The following is a 26792-nucleotide window of genomic DNA, read 5'->3' on the forward strand; positions in this document are numbered from 1 at the left end:
GATAGGACACAAAAAAAACTATTGTATTTAAATTTTAAGCTTTTTAAGGTAATTTTTTATATATTCTTGTCATAAAATTGAAAAATAAAAAGATTTATGAGTTTGTAAGGACCAAATTCTTTGCAACGTTGCACAGTGGAAAACACATTGGAAAATTTCACTAAAGAAAAAATGTAGCAAAAAGGAATTAAGTAAAGGCTTATCTACATTAATGTTAAATTTTAAGGTATACGTGTATAAAAAATTCAACATTATTTAATTATGAAAAGTTTACAAAAAATTCGTTTTTTTAAAAGAGCAATAAAATATTTATTTTCCCAGAAAAAACAGTTCATATAGATAAAATTATAATTCGAAAAACTTTTACTAAACTCCATGTAACAGAAACCACAAATTTCACTTGTACATTTTCTTGGAAGTATTAATTCTTAGGCTAGCTTTAGACTTGTAAGTTTTTTCGTAAATTTACGACTTCTAGCCAATGGGCATATTGGATTTTCAAAATGCAATATGCCCATTGGCTAGAAGTCGTAAATGTACGAAAAAACTTACAAGTCTAAAGCTAGCCTTAGGCATAATCATTACACCAACATCACTTTAAATTATTATTATACTGGCGTGGACGCGTGAAAAACTACGAGATAGGATGACTTATTTCTCAATGAGATTCCTTTTCCACACACATAGCTCCGAAAGTATATTTGAGTTGACAGCCTCTGTAATCAAGGGGAAAGGCTTTCTACTATCAATCCGTAGGTCGCGGGTTCAAATCCCGGATTGCGCAACTAAATTTTATTTGATTAAGTTGTGTAATTACAGAATTTATCAATATAAATATGGACCCGGGCACCCCTGCTAAATCACCAAACGTAGCGAACCACTTGGGGTGTCTGGGTGTTAATTATTCAGTAAAGGGTTCCCGGGGCGGCGGTACCCAAAGTCGCCTGCTGAATTTTAAAAAAAGTGGGTGTGTCAAGCCTACGCAAGACAGAAGTGAAACTTCTAGTATTCCTCTCTCTCTATTTTCATTTCATCATCTCTATTTTCTCTCTTAGGTTAGTTTGAAAATTAGAGGTTAAATAATTCAACGACGAAGCATGGATTTGCTTTTTCTAATATTTTCTTATAGATGAATGACGTTCGATTAATGTATAGTTCCAAAAATTTTCAATTTATTCACAAGTATACAATATTACATAAATAACAATATTACAATTAAATATCTCGTCACTACTCATTTTTAACACTGAAATTCTGTACCAAACCGTATGAACCACAATTTATGAATGTGGGTTCTGTTGGTTTGTCGGTTTCTTACCTTTGTCGTCTGCGCCTCGAGCCGGTACAGCCGAGATGTTCCTGGTCTCGAGGAACTGTCTCACCTTACTGCAATTGCTTTCCTCGAAGGTTCTATCGGAATTATCCACATTTTTGGAGGCAGCACTACTCACTAAAACCAGCAGCAGCAAGCTGAACGCACAACACGTATATTTACACGGCATTTTAAACATATTTTTTAAAGTTTATAACAACTTCCTCGACAGTAAACAATATTTATATACTGGAATACGAATGGAACGGCAAAGCGCGCGACGCGAGCGCTCTCGACGGACGACTAAACCAGACTGAACGGCGGACGGACGGTACAGGAAAGCCCTGTCCACGTCTGTACCACAGCTAAGGCATGCGCCAAACAAAATTATACTACCGAGTAAAAAAGTACTTAAATAAAACACATAAAAACTTTTATGCGCATGCTAATGATTTGTTGCTTTTACTGAAAACAGTGAACGGTGAACGGTGAGCGGTGGTGGGGGTACCCGCATTTTCGTGTCGATCCTGACTCGGTTTTACTCCGTCCCCGAAAATCCATTACGCGCCTAAAGAAGTTTCACTTCAATAAATATTAATCTTGACGATTTACAATCCGGTGTTAACAGACCGATTACCGTCTCTAATGCATAGACGCAATGTGAGCATGTTAAGGATATATATCTATACTACAGGTATTTTAATGGAGCCTGCTCTAAGAAGCAAGCTGCATTGATCCCCCTTGCACCGATGCACGTGCGTGACTCGACGGACCCGAGCGGAACACCCATTGCCGTTGATGTTGCCTTCATGAGAACGGGTCGTTTCATCGACTCCTTTCATCGCACAAGCTATCGGCATCTGTTTTTCCTTATTAACTAAAGCCCCTACCTCAACCCGCCTCTCAACGCTGCCCAACCGGGTGGCGACACAGTTGCCCTTTCTTTACACTATATAGGCAGAGTCGCAATCGTGATGTGTCACATATAAAAACATAAAAAACACACACAAAAAATAAAGAATTAATAATTCTACTCATGCCACTAATAATAAATGTATTAGAAAATATATTTTTAAATATTTATATTGAGGGATCAGTAGGATTTATAGGTCCAATTAGAAGTTCTACCGAGCCGAACACTATGATATGAAAATATCTGGAGTCGGTGAATTATTTTCCCATTTTATCTCTGGTGAGTTGACGTGTTGTTCTTGTATTGTTTTGTATTTATTATGCTTATATAATGCACTTGCATAATGTGGATTGACTAGATGATCAGTTGTGGAAAAGAGTGTGGAAGGGTTTATTTTTTTATTTGGGGAAAATTTAACCCGGACATAAAGTCGGAAAAAAATTGTAAAAAAATTATATGTATTTATATTTCAATAGTAATTGAGGAAAAAATAACACTAAATCATGCGATATGCAGTGTCTTTAATATATCTTCTCCGTCAGTAAAAATTCTAAGAAAAGTGTAATTTTCTAAGAGACCTCCCAGGTAAGTACGTTTTCTATACATTTTTGTTTATTAATAATTAGATAAAGCAAAATATAGAAATTCATATTATTTGTGCAGCACGCTTGAGGTGATTTTTCACCAAAACAGCGATGCACAAAACGAAAAAATGTCCGGGTTAAATCTTCTCCACTTTCCCCTTTCCACTTCCCCTTTCACACACTTTTAAACAACTGATCATCTAGTCAATCCACATTTTTATGCAAGTGCATTATATAAGCATAATAAATACAAAACAATACAAGAACAACACGTCAACTAACCAGATATCAAATGGGAAAATAATTCACCGACTCCAGATATTTTCATATCAGAGGGTTCGGCTCGGTAGAACTTTTACTGGACCTATAAATTCTACTGATCCCTCAGCAAAAATGTTAAAAAATCTTTCGTAATCCTACATGTATTTAAAATGACTGATTTTCGCACTTTTTTTATGTAAATTCTTTGACAGATCTAATACGCCTAAATTTTTAATGAGAGATCTAGGTATAATGCCGGTAGCCGAAATAACAAATGGTAATATTTTTATATTTTGAGAATGCCAAACTTTTAATTGTTTACTTGTTATTATTATTATGGGATATTTAAAATTGTTATGTAACGAAAATTCGAAGCCGATCCAAGCCGATAAAGCTGGGAATTAAATCAACGTTCAAAGTTTTCGCAATTAATTACATAGCATGCATAAATTTTGTAATACGTCAGAAATAATTAGGGATAATTTTAATCTCGAAATAAAGGTAGGTACACATGTGTTCATAACGTTTGGAGATTTCAGTAAATTATGAATTTTCTTTGGCGGGATAGGTAACAACAAATAAAGAATTCTCTAAAAAGACCACATAAGTACATGGATTAGGATAATTTGAAAGGGAATAGAGACAAAGCGATTATTTGTGGATATATTATGCTCTCATATTTACTCTTCTTAATTTTAATCTGGCATCTCCTAGCAACTTAAGTGAAATTAAGCTTCAACGGCGCGTATGTTCAACGTGTTTACAAAAACATTATACCTGTGCTAGCCAGGGGCGGATCTAAACCTCAAAATTCAGTCAGCAAAAGTATTCATGGGAACCTTGGGGGACGGCAAAAATCAATCATGATTTTAATGAAAAAAAAAATGTTGCGTGGTTTCTTTCACATAAAACTAAATTTTTGATTTGAAGAAACAATCTTTTTTTAATAAAATGTATAGGAATTATCTTTTGCTTACTGTGGACCTTAAACGTGTCTTCGTCACGCATTTTGCTATATGCATTGGATATTATGCACTTTTGGGTATTTTAAGACATTTTGTCCATTGGCAGTGAGTGGGTTGATTTTTAATTATTTTTTTTGTGCGCGATGTGTTATGCACAGAAAGTGGAAAGTTTGTTTTAACTCTTACATAGACATGGAAAAATGCAGCATCCGAATTTTTATTACATCCCCGATTGGGGTATCTAAGGAAGAGAAGAGAATATTAAAAAAAATATAATTCTCCAAAAGACATGGAAAGTGTCGCACGCGAAATTGTTTACGTGGTATCCCCAATAGGGGTACCTTTATGGTGAGGTTTTTATTTTTCGGAATGTCAGAATCCCAATTATATTTAGACGGAAAACTTTTAGGATGGGTTGTTTCGGAGAATTTGAACAATTCATCAAATTTGAACGTTCATTTACGGGATCTGTGAAAGTCCTATTCAAGTTCTGTTACTATATCATAATAGGCTAGTTGCTTGACAAAACTGAAATACAGAACAAAAAAAAAAGAACAGAACTTGAAAAAATCTTTCACAAAACTTGAAAATTAACTTTGAAATTTGAAGAATTGTTCAAATTCTCCGAAACAACTCGTCCTTAGTATTTTATTAAATTGAAATCTTATAGTTTTGATGAAAACAGAAACCATTAAAACGAATCAGCTTAACCGGCTAGTAGCCGAGCGGACAAGTGCATCAGATTTCCACACAGGCGTAGCGAGTTCAGTTCAATATTAGCTCCAGTCCTCCACCGTCGTATAAACATTTTCGGCATGTGAAATATTTTTGTTCTGTGTCCTGTGTCCTGTGTCCTGTGTCCTGTGTCCTGTGTCCTGTGTCCTGTGTCCTGTGTCCTGTGTCCTGTGTCCTGTGTCCTGTGTCCTGTGTCCTGTGTCCTGTGCCCTGTGCCCTGTGCCCTGTGTCCTGTGTCCTGTGCCCTGTGCCCTGTGCCCTGTGTCCTGTGTCCTGTGTCCTGTGCCCTGTGTCCTGTGTCCTGTGTCCTGTGTCCTGTGTCCTGTGTCCTGTGTCCTGTGTCCTGTGTCCTGTGCCCTGTGCCCTGTGCCCTGTGCCCTGTGTCCTGTGTCCTGTGTCCTGTGTCCTGTGTCCTGTGTCCTGTGCCCTGTGCCCTGTGCCCTGTGTCCTGTGTCCTGTGTCCTGTGCCCTGTGCCCTGTGCCCTGTGCCCTGTGCCCTGTGTCCTGTGTCCTGTGTCCTGTGTCCTGTGTCCTGTGTCCTGTGTCCTGTGTCCTGTGTCCTGTGTCCTGTGTCCTCGATGATGGGGGGGCAGACAGCTTCAATTTTGAAAATGGCAATTAAAATCATTTTTAATAAAATATATCTTACTATAATTAAACATTGTAATTAAATAAATGTGGTTAGCTGGAAGAAATAGGGTCTACCCATAAGCTATACCTTTTGTAATTTTAATTTTACAATAAATAATTTTTGATTTGATTTGATTTATATCGCTGTATGAATTCGTCAAACAATCAGTTCGAATTATCAAAATGAAAATTAAATTCAAAGAAAATTTGAGTTCCTTGAACCAGATAACTAACGCACATCACAGACAACTTAAATTGGTATGTTTGAAGTTTTATTTAAAATAATATTGTTTGTAAAATTATGTTGCCATTATTTTTAAATAACTTTCTTTTATTTTAATTTTCTTAACGTCAGCTGTATCATAATATTTTTCCTTAAATATGAAAAAGAAAACACATTTTTTTAATTTTTGGAATCACTTTATTGAGTAATACCTCAAATTGTAATATTTAATTATTGAAGACAATATTAGCGATTTCTAAACGAAAATCTGAAACAGAAAAATCAGAAAAGGATACGGTCACATCTAGAACTCGAACCCAGGATCCTTGCCTTGCCGGGGCACCGCTCTGCCCCGAATGTTGGTAGTTCTTAGTCGAAGTATGATACAGTTAAATGTGACCGAAGGGGATAGGGTCCCATTATCTCAGTGGTAGAGCGGTGCCCCGGCAAGGCAAGGATCCTGGGTTCGAGTTCTAGATGTGACCGTATCCTTTTCTGATTTTTCTGTTTCAGATTTTCGTTTAGAAATCGCTAATATTGTCTTCAACATTTTTTTAAATAAAAATCTTTACAAGATTTAGTGATAATGTAGGTATCACACTGGGCCTTAAAATATGAAATGGTGAAAAAAAACAGGCCTTAAAGTTACTACTATATATTTATGGCCTGACAAATGCTGATCGCGTAGAATATAATAAATTATATGATCAGCATTTGTCGAGGATGGTAGAGTTGTCGACTCCAATTCCTAGTAGTAAGGTTCAAACCTCAGTCAGACAAAAAAAAATTAAAAGACATTACAAAAAATATGTTTTATAGTAAAATAATGTTTTTTGCGATTTGATATTTTATTTCGTTTAAACGAGATTTCGTTCCCAGAAGTTCGGTGCAATTGCAGAGATTTTATATACCAAGAAAGGGGACCCTGAAAGTTAACTATATGGTTCAAGATACTTTTAAAAAATGTATTTAGGTGCCTATCTACTAAAGCTGAACTTCCAATTCTGAATTCGTAATACTTTTACGTAAACTTGACCATTGGCGAAGAAGCAGTAGATTTTAATGTACCTACTCAAAAATACAGTAATATAATTAATACATTGTTCGAAATTGTTTTAAAACGACGATAATTACATATAAATGAGGTTAAAACCTTGCACTGGATTACACTGATTTATATTGTCACCGCGACTTGTTCAAGCTACCACGCGGCAGAACAGATTTTCTAGCACAGCATAGCATCACTAGAAAAACGGTGCTATCCAATGAAATTTCTAAAGGAGTAGATATATTCAATTAGGTTCCTACCTACTCCTTAAACAAACTTAAAACATTATTGTATACCTATACATATAGCTAGCTATCTTCCCAAATGTTAAACCATTAATCCGAAATGTAAGAATGCTTGTGTTGTGATGGAGAACTTAGCCAGCCGAGGAATTGAACAAACTACGCCTGGGTGGGACCCAAACGCAATGCCAATTCGGCCAATGACCGGTCGTATATATTTTGTAACTAATTTTGTACGTCATCAGAATGCAAATGCGCAACTTTTGAGAACCCCTAACGTATCCGAGTTTGACTACAGAGTTCTCGTTAGTTCTCAACCTACCCTCTGCAAAAATCCGTAGGCCGTTCACGTAGCAGTGCGGTAAGTCTCCCAAAGTCTACATAAGTTCACTCTGAGGTCCATCTATTAAAAAAATAGTGTCCCCGGCCACTCCAGGGTAGTTTTTTTACGTTTTTTTCGGATTCCGTTGAAGTTTTAAGTTACGACTCTAGCGGGAATATGATACCGCATACCTACGAAGGTCTCCGGGTTTTATTCTGTTTTTATAGCAAAGACATCGACCGAAAACGGTGGTTGTAAAACTTTGAAAAACATCCTACAGAACAATGTTTTTTTTATCCGAGTACCTACCGCACAAGACTCCCAACTGCTCTTAGTCGTCTGGAGCCAGTGAGACAATGGCATCCCAAATCGAGGTATGTTGTGAGGCTGAGGTAGTGAGTACGGGAAGAGGCAGTTGGGCAAGTACCTGGCTACTCAGATCTGGTCACCAAACACGGCTAAAGCCATTTCAATGGTCTCTCACCATGGCGGTACTGAAAGTGTCTACCACTCTGGAACGTTCCGCAAATATAAATACTGTAACTACATATAAAATTTTGTAACCCACATTAATTAATCAAATTAAATTTACTTGCGCACGCCGGGATTTTAACCAGCAAACTTTAGATTCGTAGCCAAGGATCGTAACTCACCTGTTTTGTTTTGTTCTGGGTACGGTCCTCCGCACTAGTGACCAAATCTTTTAAGGCGATGCACTACGTCGTGTAATATTTTGAATCGAGCCGCAATCAATAACACTCCTTACGTAGATGGCGATAAGGCTTAAATTTCCGCTTAACACCATCCAGCTGTTTTGATTTAGGCAAGAAAAAAACATGGCCAAAACGTGCCTTTTATTTTATTTTGTTTTGTTATTTCGATCATTTTATAAATAACTTAATTTACCACAATTTACAATAAAACCATAACCGAAAATGGGTTCGTAAGTATGAAATTTTGAACTTTAGCAGTTTTCATAGGCCTTATAAATTATTTTTTTCTGGGCTTATAAAAAGCCATATGTAAAAAATACTCGATTATTTCAAAGGCCAAGATGTATTATATTCGCGGTATTAAATTAAAGCATCTGAAACATTTCTAGGTGACCAAATTTTCAAACCAAAAACACATGATTTTGCATTACTACGTAGTGCATCGCCTTAAAGTGGAATTCTAAGATTCAACCGAAGGTCTAATTTGCCGTCAAATAAATTTTAAAATTCGTTAAACTTTTACAAGAATTTGGTCGGTAACTTCTTATAATTTAAAGTAAATCAAATTTAATTATGTCATTATTAAGTTCTACGAGTACTTTAGATTTTATCATTGTGACAGCTTTTTCGGCGGCCAAGGGCATTATCAAATTATGGTTAGACCACACTGAGACGACGTATTTATTTGATTTAATTTACCCCAATAACCGATTTCCTTAGAAAATCAATTGTAGAAGGCACTTACCCTTAAAACTCGTGTTTTCTCTCAATAAAGGGGTATCTTGAGACTTTGAATTTATTTACTATGAATTTGTATCTATTATAAAGATTGATTCCACATTTTTAATAAACTTTTCAAATAACAGAAAATAAAGAAAATAACAAAAAAAATATTTTAGTATTTATCAACATTATTTTTTACTGGTTTAAATGGACTACTGATGACAACCATTGTCGGAATCATAACATCACCAAAAATTATCCAATCTGCAAATATAAAATAGAATCTTGTAAAATAATGTAGTAGTTCTAGTCTGACGAAGGGATTTTTGTTGTTGTTGTTTTTAATAAAGAAATTACAGTATTTCAAACTTTAAACAAAATTAATTTAAATACATTATTGAACACAATTTTTTTTTTAATTGCAAACTAAAGTTTGGAATACTGCAGTTTCTTTAAGAGGCTTTTCAACAATAACTCTTGGGTTTTCCGAGCCCTAGATGCGACAATTTTGCTTTTTGACGAAGCTACCGAGGAGGAAATGGGCCTCATCACTCAAGATGATTTGCATTTGATTCACTCAAGTGAATTTTAATAATTTCAATGCGCTGTTGAAGCGTGTATCGTTCCAATTTTATTAATGTCAAACTTGTCAAATGTCAAAAAATGACAGCTTTAAAAGTAACATCTACCGTAAAAGCGGGCTATTCAAAATAACACCTCTTATTGGAAAACCCTGTACATTATTTATCAAGATCCTTATGTTTTATTTTTTCAGATTGGATAATTTTTGGTGAACAATGGATGCCAACAATGGTTTTCATTAGTAATCCATTTAGGCCCGGTATATCTGCTGATTTAAAGCTCGGCTTGGTTGGAATGTGAAGCTTAGCGCGGCTTAGAACATAATCCGTATATAGGTCGGATGCCGAGATATCAGCAATGTTGTACGTATTGTCTATGATTTTATTAGAGGAAAGTACTTGATTTTCTATGTTGCACATCTATGCTTCTATGTCATCGGGAGATCGAGAGCTTTCAAAATTTCAAATGTTTTAGGCGGGCTAATTTATGAGTTGATTTTTTAATAAAGTTCTCCACTTGGTGCAATATGCGAGGATACTAATTTTAAATAGAATTTGTTTTGCTGTAGTCAATGCACTATTCATGAAATTATGACAAACAAACTACTGAAAACACTGTCCTGACATTGAAAAATTCCTCGCATAATACCTTACCAGACTATTTGTCTATTTTAGATTGATTATCAATTAATAACACAACATCCCCCATCGCTCGACGAATGTGACAGTCGATGAATGTATTCTGCGGCTTACTAGGGTTTAAGCGGCCGATTTAGATACAATATAAAATATAGATAATAAAAGAGAAAATCTTTAAAAAATAAAAAACAATATTTAAACTCACAAGAACTTTTATTTTTTAAAAAAATCACTGAATATTAATCAATTTATGTAAAGAAGAGTGTCTGTGGTAGGCGGTGTGGAATTGACTTTTATACAAATGTGTTTTACACTGATATTGATGAAATTTTGCACCCTTGACCTTAGAAAAAAGAGGGGGGTCACTCTATCAGTTTTTCCCACATCTTAAAGCAGAATTTAGATACTTTTTGATGAAATTTTGCACTACTGAAGTTCAAAATAAATGGAAAAACACTTTATACATTAGTTTTCGAAAAACTCTGTATAAAGCCCGGGCAACGGCGGGGACTTCAACTAATCAGTAAAATAGATCAAGAAAAAAACAATTATTCATGAAGAATTAATATATTTAATAAATAATTACGAATAACGATACTGTCCAGGAACCAAATATTTCAATCTGCAAAAATCACAATGGAAAAATTTAAAAAAAAAATTAAATAAAACCAAATTCATAAGATAATATTGTTACTTCACAATACTTTTATTCCCAAAAGGAGGTCGTAAGTACGTCATGCTCTTCCTTCTCACAAGTTTTGTATGAAAACGAAAAAGATAGAAGATACTAAAACGATGATGTTACATATGACCTCTCTCTGGGACCACTGTACGTGCAGGGGTTGTGTAATGCAATGAAATGCATGTTGGCAAAGCGCATACCTATGATAAAAATATTTTTTTTAAATAAGAAAGGGAATAAATCAACCTCAGACAACAAATAAAATTAAACAAAAACAAAGAGAATACATTATATTGGTAGATTATAAGTTCTCTTCTGGAGGTTTTCGACGCATCTTTCGCTTTAGGGCATAACCAACCCATTGCACCATACATAAGAACACTTCAGTAATTTAACAGCTTGCATCGCAAGTTGACAGCTTTGTGCCTCATTGTAACATAAAACAATTTACTATCTCTGGATGTAAAAAATAAATATGTATATTATATTATCATCTGTTAGTAACATTATAAATTCTCATTGTAATAATTAACAAAAATATTCTTCTTTGTAAAGGACACTTTGCGAAAACAAAAAAAAAGAAATTGGAACAGAATAATCAGAAAGATCTCAGAACACTTTCGGTGTTTTAAATCTTTTTAAATTTAAATCTAGTTACTTAAACTAACGTTTTTCAAAATGATTTTTTAAGCTTCCATGGTACTGATAAATAAAGTTAAGTTTATGAAATAAATCTTTGTCTTCATCACTGGTAATGCAGGAGACATATCTTATTTTTAGAGGCATTATCTGTTTTTAAGTAGAAACTTAATGACAATAAAATTAGTGAATCAATAATTCCAACAAAAAATAATAACGACTTTCAAAAAATAGATGCGAAACAGAAGACATTATAAGATTCAGTTGCATCTAAGAATTGAACCCAGGACCTCTTCCTTGCCAGGGAAGTGCTCTGACCACTGAGCTAATTCTGCCATATCACCTTAAGAGCTACCAAGATTATCTTCATTTTCTTAATGCATTTTTTGGCTGCTATCTCTATGAATGATTGCAAGATTCTACCCTTTAATACCTAGATGCGACTGAATCTTTTTCCGTCTTTTCTGTTTCAAATACCTTATTTGAGAGTCATTAATGCTGTCTTCAATGATTAAATATTACAATTCAGGGTTTTACTCGTTAAATTATTCCACTTTAAAAAAAATATATTGTCATGAATTTTCAATCTCTAATCGTTAATAATATAGAGCGATTAGACAAAATTAATATCTGATATTGTCTCAGAATGAGGGTATCATTAACTCTTTGCACGCGGCCGTATCAACTGTTGTTACGGCAAAATGTTTATACTCACACGCGGCTGTATCAACAGTTGATACGGAAACTTCGATGGCCGATATTCCAGCGCTCTTTCGTCATAAATGTATTTCTTGCTCACTTGGACATTCATAGAACTATCACGATGCTGACATCTACAAGAATTTCTCAAAAATAAAATTGTATTTCATAAAAAAAGATCGATAATCAAGTGCGCCTTTTAGTCCTTTAGTTTACATTTTTGTCAACGGATGGCGTTAGTACTAGTATGTAATTCACAACTTTTCATAACTAAAAATGATAAGTGATCATGGTGTCCCACTTGTGTCTATCAACGCAGTGGCCTAAGTACACACACGCCGAGTGAATGGCGGGACCACATTCAAAAGATACGGTACGTCTTTGTATGAAATTTTATGTTTTTGTTTTTATAAACATCTAAGAGTGTTGACACACGAGGATTTGTTTTCATATTGTGGAGAATAAACTGTTCTGTCTATATAGTCCAATAAATCATGCCAGAATGCTATAATTTGACATTTAATTGCGTGCATAGGTATTTGAAAATATGTACCGCGTAAGGGTATAGATAAAACGGAGCAAATTAACGCATTCAAAAGGTTAACAATTTTATTTATAGATACATTTCATCAGATATGTATACTAATTTCGGTTGTCTGTGATGCTGTGAAATATTCCTGTGTAAAATTATTCACATTTAATGAAGTTTTCATTTTCGAAATTGGAACTGATTGTAAGAACTCATCGATAAAGTAGATTACCAAAATGTATTTTATTAATAATAAGTCTTTATTTGAAATGTGTATTACTTATGTTAAAAAAATTTAAATTGACAGAGAAATCTAATCACTAATGATTTTAAAGTTTACTAACTGTGTTCATTTGAAAGGTAAATTCTCTGTAATTATTTTTTTGAAAGGTAATGGAGGCAAATAAGTTAGAAATACTTTCAGTTTCACAAATCCTACAATTATAATATCTTGTGGTTTTTCATATAGAAATAAAATTAAAATTAACAAATAGGTAAACAGTAATTTACCTAGTTACATAAAATTACAAATTACGATTACATAATACAAAACTTCATACCTACAGTAAAATAATTAAATACAAAATTTCAACTACAAAAAAATTAAAGAACTGATATTGTTATGGTCGTACATGTTATAAGACAAATCAGAACAATGACAAATCAGAACAGTGACAAGGGTTCTGATTTGTCACTTTTTTGGTTTGTCCAGTTACCGACAAAACAGAACAGTGATAAAACAGAACATGACAAAATAATAGGTTAGGTGAGTTTAGGTTTGGTTAGGTTAGAGTAAATAAGACTGTTATGTTAAGTTTGTATTTTTTTCACTTATTTAAACTTTTTCCTAATGATGATTTTTTTTAATGTTCTGTTCAGTTTTGTCATGGAACCACATTTAAACAAATTTCTCCTTAAAACTTTGAATCACTTCTCATTTGCCCAGACTACATATTTTTAATCAATAAAAAAATGTTTACAATGGATAATGCAAAGAATTATTGATTGTATATTAAGAAAAGCAAACGTGTGTAGGTACGTAAATATAATGCACGCTTTTGTAAAAATAAAAATAAATTTACGTTAGTGAAAATTAACAGAATTAAATAATATAATATTAATCAATTTACAGGAACAATTTGTTGGAACTAAATTTTTAATAATATTTTTAATAACACATAAAAATGAATATAACGGAAAATATTTCACATGAAAAATTATTCTGGTCCCGACAAAATCCATTCAAATACTTTAAGAATTAAACAAAACAAAAAACTTCTTATGGCGCGGATACGAAAAAAATAACACCAAGAGCAACATTTTTCAGTGAGCAGGAAAAATGTTTAAAATTAAATTAGATGAAGTCAACATGGTCATAAATTATACACATTTGTAAAATGTACTTTACATAGTGTTATATAATGCAAAAAATATCGTTTTTTTTCAAATTGACACTTTTTAACAACTAAAACAAGTCTCTGTTCCCAAAAAATTTAAATGCAAATTGCTTTATAATAATATTGAAAAACGAAAGGCATATTATATACAGTACCCTCTACATAATCCGCCGCTGGATTATCCGGCAACTACTAAAAGCTGCCGTTAGTTTCACTAGTTGAAAGCCCAAAATCAAGCTCTTTATTTCGCCTATATTCGTCTGCCGAATTCAGCACTCGACACGTTTGTTTGAATAATATTACAAATTGGAAGTCTTCTAGCAAACGTAAAAGTAACACCTTAACTTTAAACCAAGGCGACTAATTATTGCTTATAATAATTTATGATCTATTTGTAATAAGCATTTACTTTGTGGCTCGTCATAATTAAGAAAAAAATATATATATAAATTTGTTTTAGACCACTTTAATTTTAATTACACTCTACCGGTTTCAGAAGCACTCTTCCTTCGTCAGGAGAGTTTTAATATTCTCCTGACGAAGGAAGGGTGCTTCCGAAACCGGTAGAGTGTAATTAAAATTAAAGTGGTCTAAAACAAATTTATTATCCTTTGTGCTATGCATAAAACCTTGTCTTATAAATATTAGTTTGTCTTTATATTAATTAAAAGTACAAATTTTTTTTTTCAACCCCTTTTCCCAAAACTTCCTCTACTTCTTTTCCCTAAAAATACCCTCCAAACAGCATCCCCAAAGTTGACATAGGCCCTGAGGATATATATTTTCCTCAGGGCCTCCTGTGCGGAGCACGTTAACACAAGCATGTTAAAAAAATAAATAAAAAAATTGCACATTTTATATGTACATATAAACTTTAATCTGGCACTTTCACTAATTGGTCACTTAGCCTGGTTTTCGGGATGGCAGATTACTGAGAGAATACTGTACTTGAGTAATTTTTAAAAATGCTGTATGTTTTTTGGCAATACAAAATATTATTATCAAGTAAACACATAATTTTCAATTTTACTCATCCATGGGACTTATTACTGCGTAATCGCACGCTATAAATATTTGTTTCGTGTAACTTTTTACCCTGGATACAAGCTTTAAGCCAATTGACATTGACGTGCCTTGCAGATTTAGCAAATTTCGGTTTAATTCTCTTCAAATCATCTATGCATATTTCACTACTAAAATGAACAACATGTGTAACGGCATCATCAACACCATTTTCATCTAACTTCCCACCGTAAGCTATCCAATGTCTTTTGAACTCATTCAAATTAGTTTCATCGATTTTCTTATCGTCCATATGGAATCTTAACACATAATCTTTGAAAAATTTTGGTAAGGGTATTTCAGGAGAATATGTGGTAACATAGTTTTTAGAAAATTCAGAACTGTTGTCTTCTTCATCCATAGATTCTTGTTTTATAAAACAAGTACTTGGTTCACTTGCAGGCTTCGTCCTTTTAGCAGGTGACGACATATCATCTGTTTCGTCTACTGAAATTTTTCTTTTTAATTTTTTGATATTTTCACTTTTAATCGGTTCGAAGTCAACTTCTTCTTCTTCAATCTTAACATTTTCTGTTTTTACTTCTGCTTTGGTGTTTTTCTTAAATAGTTCAGTTATTGTTTGAACTTTAGGTTTGTCTTCTTTTTTGAGCTTTTCAACTTTTGGTTTTATATCTTTAGATGACTCTCCTTGGTCTGAATCCTGTTCAGCAGCTAGTTTGTTGAGTAAGGATACATCGGTGTGTTCTTTAGAGTTTTTGTAGAGCAGTTTAAGTTCTTTGAGGTTGGTAGCAGTGTCCCAAGATTTGTCACCACGTATTCTAGTCACTCTGGGAAACCTGACAGATATTCCATCAGCCGTGTGGCCTTGTGCCTGTGTCAATTCCGTTCCTACAAGGAAAAACCATGATTAGATAGGTCATTCAGTTTAATTTTCTTCAGAAATAAATAATACATATTTGGAAACAATACAATATTACCTAGCTAGCTATTTGATAAATACATAGGTGTGTATGAACTAACAATTGAGGAGCTGGATTTATTTATTAATTTTATTTTAGCCATTCGTACATCCAAGTTTACAAATATTATAACCAAAATGGAAAAACAACTTATGATGAAAAATTGCAGATTTTAGCAAAACGCATTAAAATTTTTTTGTAATATGTAGTATTCACTTGCAACTTGTAACAAGTGTTTGCAAAATTTTGCAAGTAGCTCCACATATTTAAAACCTACAGGAGTAATATTTACACAGCGGATTAAGAAGATATTGGAGATATCAAAAAGGCGAGGGGAGCAAAGACAGCTTGAGCATTAAAGTTGTTATTGCATTCAGCTCATGGATTGCTAACTAAGAAAAATAAGTGTTTTGTGCATTTTCCTTCAATTGGTTCCATTCTGTAAGATTCATGTATGTGGAGCTCCCAATATTGGCTAAGTGACTGAAATGGATAAGGGGCCGTTCAAGTATTATGTAAGCACTATAGGGGGGCAGGGGGGTCTTTGCTTTGCTTATTTTTGATGACATGGGGGGGGGGGGTCGAGATAGTGATTACGTCAGTACTGCTCAGCAGTAGTTATTTTTTTTTTACACATTGGCAACCTTGAAAACCGAATACATATTCGGGGATTTCCACAAATAATTAATACGTTTAGGTACTCGCTTAAAAAATAGAATACATTAACAGAAAAATGCATATAGGTACCAAATTTTACGTAAGCATAGGAGGGGGGAGTAAGAGCTTTGCTTAGTTTTGGTGACAAGGGGGAAGAGGGGGTAAATAATTGCAATAAATCTGCTTACGTAATACTTGAACGGCCCCTAATTAGGATAGAAAAAGAAGATGGGGAAAGACCTCGTCGTATCTAGTCATCAAACAAAGTTAACTTCCCAGGCTAATTTGTTCAGTTTTGAAAACAAACAGCTAATAAACGTAGAGTCAATTTGTTAGCTTATCGGAACAACTCGTCCATACGAGACCAGACCGAAAGACGAAATGAGACCATTCTCATAGAAATCATTGTGTCTCCCTTACCGCCATAGTTAGAAATATTAAGTAAACGGTGTTAGAAAGAGAAAACACCAAGCTTTATATTCAAATATAGAAATTAACCATAGAATAATTAAAATGTGCACCTTTATGAAAACAAAAGTACCAAGTGCAACTTGTATATGTAATTTATACAGCTATAAACAAACCTGTAATTTCCCAGACTGGTTGTTTTTTCGGATCCTTGGCTACGAAATCCGGCACCATCGTGTTGGTAAGACTGAGCCAGGATGGCACCCGGTTGCTGTCCTGGGATATCTTGGTCATGAGGTCCCTGAGGGGCACCTGCAGCTCTTCCAGCGACTTGTCGTCGTGGCCAGTGTGCACTTTGGTCACCGTCAGCCACTTGTCCCGGTCTTGGTCGTAGCAGCCCATCAAAAACACCGAGAGCATACCGCCTTTTTTACCAGAACCTAGAAAAATTGAGGCAAATTAGATATTAGAATTTAGAATAATCTCAGAAAAATCTAAAAAAACGGGCAAGTGACCAGTTAGTGAAAGCACTGAACTTATTTAAACAAAAAACGTGGCGAAACAAACATAACAACTGGTAAAATGGTCAGTGAGAACAAGCAAAAATTTCAATTTGGTAGGCGGGAATGGGTACCGCCGCCCTGGGAACCATTTATTGGATGACCAACACCTCTGCCACAGGTCACCCCAAGTGGTTCGCTACGTTTGGTGACTTAGCAGGGGTGCCCGGGTTCATGGGTTAAGGTTTGCCCAGGTCTTGGTGGCGGGTGCGTCGGCCCACCTTCTGCGTGGCGGGCCGGTTGGGAGATGCTGGTTGAGGGAGACCCTTTACAACCGGTTACCGCTGTCCGGGCCGCTCGATAGTACAGGGGCCCGACCCTCAGGCTCACGACTAAGGGTGGGCTGCCCCATCAGCGAGTGTAAAAACCCCGCCACTGCTGTTGTGCCGGTTCGTGACCGGAGGGGACCCAGCAGCAGCGTTTGGGGCGCATTGGATGCCCTCTCCAGCCGGACTCTCCCAGCCTATCGCCTAGCACCGCAGTGGGTGGGCTGGAACCAAACGCTCATCACTCCTGGACAGCCTGAACCCCATATTCCTACCCACCCCTCACACCTTTCCATTCCAGACCTTCCTTTCACTTCATACCCTTAAAAACAAAAAAAAACAAAAAAAAAAAAATTAAAATCATGAATATACATAAAAACAAACATAACATCTTTACAGCGGCGAGTAGCAGGCGTCCCCGGTGCGGGCCAAAACTGTTGGTAAATTTTGCCAACATTCGCGGCCTGCACACAAATTTAAATTCCGTCCATCACCATCTTTTGTCCCAACGTCCCAACCTTCTTTTCCTATCCGAAACTCAGATAGCCGAGCCGCCAGACTCCTCCTATCTGGACTGCCCGGGCTTTACCCTCGCAAGCAAATTCCGACTGAAAGGAGGAGTCTGCCTCTATAGTCGAGCTGACGTCAGCTGTGTGCGACTATTGAGTCTGGAAAACTCCAGATTCGACGTAATGTGGGTGCGCGTCAATCTTGCCAGTACGGCAAGATTCTACGCATGTCTATACCGCTCACCGAACCATAGCGAATCAGACACTTCGGAGCTCTTCAAACATTTGAGCGATACTATTGATGATCTCTTGTCCCGCTACCCTTCGGCCGAGTTTGTTGTTCTGGGGGACTTCAACGTTCATAACGAACCATGGTTGAAGTTCTCAGGCCCAACGGACTCGGCTGGCCGACAGGCGGAATCCTTTGCCATTTGCTACGGATTAGAGCAATTGGTTCAGGAGCCTACAAGGGTTCCTGATGTCCAGACTCACCGCTCCAATCTGTTAGACCTATTCTTAACTACTGTGCCACACGGTTATAAGATTGACGTCACAGCGCCTCTGGGATCATCTGACCACTGCCTAGTGACGACATCAATCCCCGTTAGCCTCAGACCAACCAATGAGAGGCTGAGGAGAAAAGTGTGGCACTATAGGTCAGCAGATTGGTTCGGTATGCGGGCCCATTTCAATGCTTTTCCGTGGTCAGCTGTTTGTTTTCGGACTTCGGACCCTTCAAGATGTGCCCAGGAGATTGGTGAAGTCATCAATTCGGCGATGGATGGCTTCATACAATCGACTACTAAAGAAACTGGTGTGGGTTCAAAGCCGTGGTTCAGTCGACAATGCTCCGAAGCAGTTCGACGAAAAAACGCGGCTTACCGAGCCTACAACACATCTCGAACGCCCGAAAGCAGATCAGCATACAACAAATCGGCAAAGGAATGCAAGAGAATCATCAATAGGTCAAAATTCGAACACGACCTGCAGATCAGCAAAAAGCTGGCTGCCTGCCCGCATGGCAGCAGAGCATTCTGGTCGCTTGCGGGCTCAATAGGTCGAAATTTTTGCAAACCCAGTTTGCCACCTCTTACCAGACCTGACGGCTCACTAGCAAACACCGCCACCGAAAAGGCAAACCTTTTAGGGAAAATGTTTGCGGAAAACTCGACCCTCGACGACGGGGGTGCTGTTCCGCCGTCGGTTCCTCACTGCGGCTTCTATATGAAAAAGCTGAGGATCCGGCATCGGGATGTACTCCACGTCATACGGGGGCTCGATGTTAACAAAGCTAGTGGACCTGATGGAATACCTGCCCTGGTATTGCAGAGGTGTGCTGCGGAAATAGTTCCAGTTTTGACAAAGCTCTTCAAAATGTCCCTGAAGTGTGGCACTGTGCCCTCTGGTTGGAAAAAAGCGGTAATTCACCCTATTCCCAAGAAAGGTGACCGCTCCAACCCGGCCAACTACCGCCCCATAGCGATCACATCAGTTCTGTCCAAAGTGATGGAACGTGTGATCAACGACAAACTGCTCACATACCTCGAGAAGAACAAAATTATCAACGACCGTCAATACGGATTCCGGCGGAACCGCTCGTGCGGTGATCTTCTCGCGTATGTGACGCATGTTTGGGGGCGGTGCCTGGAACGTCACGGTGAGACCCAAATGGTCGCACTAGACATATCCAAGGCCTTTGACCGGGTCTGGCACCGAGGACTTGTCAACAAATTGCATTCTTACGGACTTCCCGCATCCCTGTGTACGTGGATTGCTGACTTTTTAAGGGATAGGTCGATTCAGGCGGTTGCTGACGGTTTCACCTCTTCCTCGCACTCCATAAATGCTGGCGTCCCACAGGGATCGGTTCTTTCTCCGACTTTGTTTTTGTTGCACATCAATGACCTTTTGACATGTGCACCGATTCATTGTTACGCGGATGACAGTACAGTTCATGATAGCTTTTTGTTTGACAAGCCCCCAAAGGGCACACAAACTCCAACGGCTCGGAGGGCTTTGAAGCAGAGAATGGACGGTTATCTCGAGAGTATTTCCTCCTGGGGTAAAAATAATCTCGTCGAATTTAATGTTTCAAAGACCCAATCCTGTCTGATTACGTCTAAAAGGGATCCAAATGATAATCTAGTCTCCTTCAACGGAAGCAATCTTCCGAACAGGCCTTCCATTGATATGCTTGGTGTAACTATAAGTGACCAGCTCAGGTACGGGGGCTCCATCGAAGCTAGAGTAAAGTTGGCCTCTCAGAAGCTGGGCGTACTGTACATGGCCCGCAGATACTTTAATAGTACACAACTGCTCACCCTGTACAAATCGCAAGTGCGCCCTACTGTCGAATTTGGCAGCCATCTCTGGTCTGGAGCCCCAAAATACCTGAAAAAAACCCTTGACTCTGTGCAGAAACGGGCGGTCCGTTTGATAGATTCCCCAATCTTAACAAACAGACTGCAATCTTTAGAGCACAGGCGTCAGGTAGGTATGCTGTCCTTGTTCTATCGGTATTACAATGGAAGATGCTCTGAGGAACTAGCGTCATTGATCCCTTCGGCACCGGTGCGTAGTCGGGATACACGCCAAACGCGCGCCCAACATTTGTACACAGTTGACACTTGTCACATGAGAACGGGTCGCTTCTATGATTCGTTCTTAAGTTCAACAGCTCGGCTGTGGAACGAACTGCCGGCCTCTGTGTTTCCTCCCTCCTACAACATGGGACTCTTCAAGACCCATGTTCACTCCTTCCTCTCCACAAAAAGACCCTCCACACAGCATCCCCAAAGATGACATAGGCCCTGAGGGAAATTATTTTCTTCAGGGCCTCCTGTGTGGAGTAAATATAAAAAAAAAAAAAAAAAAAAAGCTAGACGGCGGTATAGTAACTGAGTGCGAAGGAGTAACATAACCCAACCCGTCAGTGAACAAAGCTTGGCGCTCATATCGCATGCGGTCGATTATTGACTATGATATATGAATACTGACGAATTATAAAGCTTGATTTTGTGCTTTCATCTAGTAATAATAACATCAGATTGCAGAAGTTGTTGGATAATCGAGGGGTACTAAGAGAGTACTGGATTAAATAAAAATAAAGACTTGAAATATCGTAATTATTGTGTGGTATGTTTAGGTTTACTATATGGCTGGGTACAGAAAGTTAAAAAAATATATATTTTATGAGTAATTTATTACATGACAAATTAAGCCATTATTTATTACCACTCTTACTGTAGCAAGAAAAGGCCGAAAATATAGTTGACGAGACAGGTTTGTAACCTTAGCAATTCAATATCCTTACCAAACCAGGCTCCCAGAACTACTAAATCTGCACTATCGGCCATGGCACCTCCAAACAAATAGTCCTTCTTCACCTTCAGCCAGTGCCTCTTGCCAGGTTCATACTTTGACTCGAGGTCTTTCAAGACCAAGCCTTCAAGACCTAGTTTCAGTACCTGAATACAATAAAAAATTAACACTAAAAATAAAAACATTTTTTTTTTTTTTGGTATAATCGTGACAAGAGTAATAAAGACTATGGACGGGTTGTTTCACAGAATTTGAACCATTCATCAAATTTCAAAGTTGATTTTCAAGTTCTGTGAAGGTTCTATTCAAATTCTTTCATTCATCATTTCAGTTTTGTGAACCAACTGGCCAATAATGATATAACAACAGAACTCGAATAGAACATTCGCAGAACTTGAAAATCAACTTTGAAATTTGATGAATTGTTCAAATTCTGTAATACCACCCGTCCTAAATGAATTGATTGTTCCTCTTTCCCTGATGGACTAGTCTATCAATTTGGAATTCTATGAATAAAACAATAGAATTATTGAACAGATGCAATAAAAAAAAATTGAAAATTAAGTTTTAGACAAATTATAAAACATAACATCATCTAATGCCACGTACAGATATTAGCAACAAAACATGCAATGCAACAAAGGTTGCAACAAATTACCAAATTGTTCATGCCCGTTCGGTGCACAGCAAATCCTTAACCCTTCAAGCGAATATGATCTAAACTGTGTTAGAAAGAGAAAACACTACGCTTTATATTCAAATATAGAAGTTAACCACAGAAGAATTAAAACGTGCAAGAAACCAAAGGTACCAACCGCAATTTTAAAAAACTTCTGAGACTTTGTGAATTTTTTATTAATTATTTTTATATGAAATGACAAAAAAGTAAGGAGACTGAAACGTTTGTAATACATTTGTGGAACAAAATAAATCTGTTTTATGTATATTTTTTCGTTATCAGTAATTTTAGTTACAAAAAACCTAAAGTGAGTCATTTTAATTTTTTTTTTTTATGTTTGCAGTAAAAATTTGAATATTTCTAAAAATATATGTTTATTTGTAATAATATAATATGAGAGCGTATTTCATCACCTTTCTAAAACAGTTTTTAATTTTCGAATATGTTCAAAAATATTCCATTTATTTGGATTTTATTGGAAAGCCGAAATACTGAGGAGCTAGTAATAAGTAATAATGCATTCTTGAGTGCTGTTTGCTTATTGTGTTGTTAAATTTTTACAATCAAGATAAAGAATAAAAAAAATATAGCTGTAAACTCCCAAGGTGGTTTATCTATGCAAACATAAAATTTAATAACCAAACTTGACAGGTTGAAGACTATCTATAATCTATCAATTATCTATCTATCTACAATGGTCATACAATAATTTACGATAGGTTATCTGAAGATCTTACAACCGCCAATAATAAAATGAAACCAGGTTTTTTATCATACTATTTAAGGCACCATGTTAAAGGTTTATAAAAATAAAATTTACCTTGGCTATCATGTTGGCAAGATCTGCTGGTTTCTTAATATATTCCATCTCAGAGAACATAACATGATTCTTAATCTCAATCATGTTGTCCTCTAGGATCTTCCGTCTGACTCTCATAGGTTTGTCTATAAGAATCTCACCATTATAATAGATACAATCGAATACAAACAAGCAGACTTCGGCATCTTTGAATTCCCCTTTCTTGTGTTTGCCCAGAGTACCGAACGGTAAAGGCTTCCCAGTAGCTGTATCAACCATCAATACTTCAGCATCGAGTATTAGATCTTTACCGTGAGGAAATGCTTTAGGTATGAAGTCTTTGAATCGGTTTATCTTGTGTGGCATCACCGGTTTCAAAGCACGAGAGAAATATTTGAACTCTGTTCCTTCTTTGTGCAATTGGACTCTTTCCCCGTCGTATTTAATCTCAGAATACATTCCGTTGGGACATTTCTTCATGGCCATCTCTACAGATTTACATGCTTCAGCAAGCATGGGCAATACTGGAGTCATCAACAAGACTTTAGCTTTAAGCGAGTTCTTTACCGGGCTAGACGATTGATTATTATCTGTACTGTCAGTATTCATGACACGGCTAATACAGGCGTCAATGTCTCTTGAAGTTTGGAAGATTTTATAAGCATCAGGATGTACGGCTTCCAAAATGTGTTTGGGTCCTGAATTGATTCTCAAATCCCCTTTGATGAGGCGGACGATCATTTTCAAGTCGTTAGAAGTGCACTGTTTCATGATACTTTTAAAGTGATGAACTTGCTCATCTTCTTTGGTTAATGTGGCGAGTTTCTCTAAAAACTCATCCACATCATTTAAATTGAGAAGACTCTTATTGGCCGGAGTACATGCGAGGGATTTCTCGTGAAATATTCTCACAGTTTCTGCCACATCACCATTTTCTAAGTCAGTCAACATATCGTCATGATCTACTTTTAAGATTCTAGCAAAAAGTTTAACAAGTTGTTTGCTCTTTAAATTGTAGACCCTTTTAACAGCCCCGGGTAAGAGCAGCCTGCACCAGAGGGTCACATCACTCTTGAAGCCCTTCCCATCCGTTCCATCTGTGAACAGCTTATTTATTACAGCAGTCTTTGCCGTATACGCATCCTTGTTTGTCACCTCCGCACAAAGCCTTCTAAACTCTCTGAAAGAATTATCTTTATGACCGAGATCGAGTTTAGGTTTACCATTATTAACTGGAGATTGATTGTTCACTACCGTGGTTTGAAGAGAATCATCAGAACTTTTCGCAGCGACTGCTTTTTTAACGGGGGTTTTCTTAGGCGGCGGTTTATTGCCATACTTTTTAGCGCATAACTCTTCCATTTCCTTTAATTTTTCCAAGATAAGTTCCCTGTCTTCATCTTTAACACCGTCCCAATTACCGATGTCTTCGGGCCCGTCGATTCTTTTGGTAGTAGGGCGCTGCTTCAAGAAAACGGTCATCAGACAGTCGACATGATGCCAGGATTTCATCTTCTTGCCATCGCTGTAAGGGCTAGCAACTAATTTAGCGATGCGTAGATTTCCATCGAGGCACTTCTGTTTACATCCTTTGCAATTGGCACGACCGCCTTTTGCTCTGTCCACGTAAAATGGTGGTTCTTCTTCGTCGCCCATTTTCAAACGAAAATCTTATTAACACTTTTATAATTCTTTATCCGACGAACACTGCGTAATTTGTTTATTAACGAGCAACCAACAACATACCTAAGTATCTAACCTTACATTTCTGACATTACTCGTTGCTCGTGCGTTTGACAGAAAAGTACTCGCACTGCCTGCTGTCAAATTCGACTGCTCTGCTATGCGCTTGCGCAAAATGTGTAACAAAAATCAATTTCCTTTCCTCACATTTTATCGGTCGGTTATTCCATGTGGTTTGTGGCAATAAAAACTCGCCGCTTATTTTTAAATTTTGTTGGTATGGTTTTGTTTTGATTTCCTTACCAAATAAAAATATTAGATAAAAGGTTATGCAGTTACGTTCTATCCTAGTTTCTAAATTTATATATAATCCACCATAACCTACGACTTATTGATTTTAAATATTGTTAGACATCAAAATTTAAATACATTTATTTATGGAATACAAAAATAATAAAACATGCCTTCTCGTACGTTAAGAATCTAATTGTAAGAAGGTAATAGTATTTACGGAAGTTTCAGTAGGCAAATATTAGTATCATTAGTTGTAATCAACGTTTTTATAACATTTTTATATATGCTGTATTATGTCGATATGTTTTTTAATTTCTTAGGACTTAATGAATTGTAAATTTTTGGTGTAATGAAAAAACAAGTATCTATGCAAACCTAGCTTTGCAGAGAGAAACCTCAATAATTATTATAGAATTGTCAATAAATCAATTTTACCATAATAATCGAATTTATCCGTGGCAACTGGACAACAAAAGATAATACAATTTTATCATTTTTTACCTGTGTGTGTATCACTTGCAATGAAATTACAAAAAATAACTTTTTAATGATCATTTGTTTAGAATAATACTAGTTCTAATCATTCGACCTAATCATATCTTTACGACTGCATTTCACAGCCATAAACTGTTAAATCACTTTGTTTTTCCAGCTTCAAGTTGCGATGCTGTCTTCAATAGCGACACCAGCAAGAATGGCACCCTTGCCTCCCCCTACTACCCCAGCGCCTACCCGCCTCGCTCCCACTGCCGGTACGACTTCCAGGGAAGGGGGAAGGAACGCCTCCAGATCACCTTCCAAGACTTCAATCTGTACCATCCTACTGATGATTCTAAAGAGTAAGTACCCATCCTCATGTAATTTGTATTAATTAGTTGGAAATTACCTACCCTCGTGTAATGTCCAACTAATTAATCAAGTAATACAAATTATGTTTTATGGCAATCTGTACATCACTAATGAATCTAATATATTTTGTTTGCAGCCTTCGGGTGATTTTTAAAATGCTTAAAAATGTTGCCATATTCAAAAAAGTTTGCAGCAAATTTAAATAAAGGATAAGCTAGTGTTTTATATTAAAATCAGCTACCATGGCACAATTTTTTGTTGACCTAATATAACCAAACCTAATCATACTTTCTAAAATTTTTCCAGATAACACAACTTTGGATTTTTTATAGTTGCAGATAAGAATAATATAGAAACATTGGTCATTTAGTGCAATAATAAGTCTATTGTCAAAATAATATATATATAAAATTATATATAATGTCATAATTATATACAGGGTGTCCGGAAACTCGTAGTACAAGCGGGAAACTGGTGAATCTACATCACATTTGGAGTCGATTTTGTAGTATATTTTTTTTTTATTTGAGCTTTCGTTATCGAGTAAATCGAGTTTGAGTTGATTTTTTTTTTTTTTTTTTTTTTTAATCAAATTCTTATAAATTATTACTGAAGATCAAAGTACCCAACTAATTAAAACTATTTGAAAGTAAAACAAATGAAGAATTATTTGAAGCATTATTTTGAAATCACCCTTCATTTAACCCGGTGTAATCATAAAATATTTCTGCTCTGCAGGGTTAAAACATCTGTTATTCAACCCTAAACACCAGAAAAAACTTTAACCCTAAAATAGCCGAAAAATATATTTTTTTGGTTTTTTTTTTTTTTTTTTAAAATGCTCAAATCAAAAAACTTTATGTTTTTTTGGGTTCCCCATGTGGTGTAGATTCTCCAGTTTCCCGCTTGTACTACGAGTTTCCGGACACCGTGTATATGTATATTGTA

General features: G+C 36.3%; 2 protein-coding genes across 2 annotated transcripts in view; one reads left to right on the forward strand and one right to left on the reverse strand.

Annotated features, from left to right (window-relative positions):
* The window catches only part of Sol1 (CUB domain-containing protein Sol1), a 341999-nt gene that overhangs the window by 309663 nt on the left and 5544 nt on the right, over positions 1-26792 (forward strand). Inside the window, exon 8 of the mRNA XM_089639889.1 lies at positions 25648-25834. Coding sequence (XP_089496015.1) covers positions 25648-25834 — 187 coding nt within the window. The remainder of the gene's footprint in view (positions 1-25647; positions 25835-26792) is intronic.
* DNAlig3 (DNA ligase 3) lies at positions 14459-24817 on the reverse strand. Its single transcript, XM_089639645.1, has 4 exons — positions 23040-24817; positions 21533-21686; positions 17061-17324; positions 14459-15748 (listed from the first exon to the last, which is right to left on the reverse strand). The coding sequence occupies exons 1-4, from the start codon at positions 24672-24674 to the stop codon at positions 14868-14870; spliced, it is 2934 nt and encodes a 977-aa protein (XP_089495771.1). The 5' UTR covers positions 24675-24817; the 3' UTR covers positions 14459-14867.

The sequence above is a fragment of the Hesperophylax consimilis genome, chromosome 14 (assembly GCF_061612785.1).
Source record: "Hesperophylax consimilis isolate HC1 chromosome 14, BYU_Hcon_1.0, whole genome shotgun sequence".
NCBI classification, from domain to species: Eukaryota; Metazoa; Arthropoda; class Insecta; order Trichoptera; family Limnephilidae; genus Hesperophylax; species Hesperophylax consimilis.

What these genes read in the sequence shown, in the direction of transcription:
- DNAlig3 (XM_089639645.1), bottom strand. Translation starts at nt 24,674, where the DNA reads ATGGGCGACGAAGAAGAACCACCATTTTACGTGGACAGAGCAAAAGGC. An exon ending in AGTTCTGGGAGCCTGGTTTG is followed by an intron (nt 17,325 to 21,532) that starts GTAAGGATATTG and finishes CAATTTTTCTAG; the next exon opens with GTTCTGGTAAAAAAGGCGGT. An exon ending in ACCAGTCTGGGAAATTACAG is followed by an intron (nt 15,749 to 17,060) that starts GTTTGTTTATAG and finishes TTTTCCTTGTAG; the next exon opens with GAACGGAATTGACACAGGCA.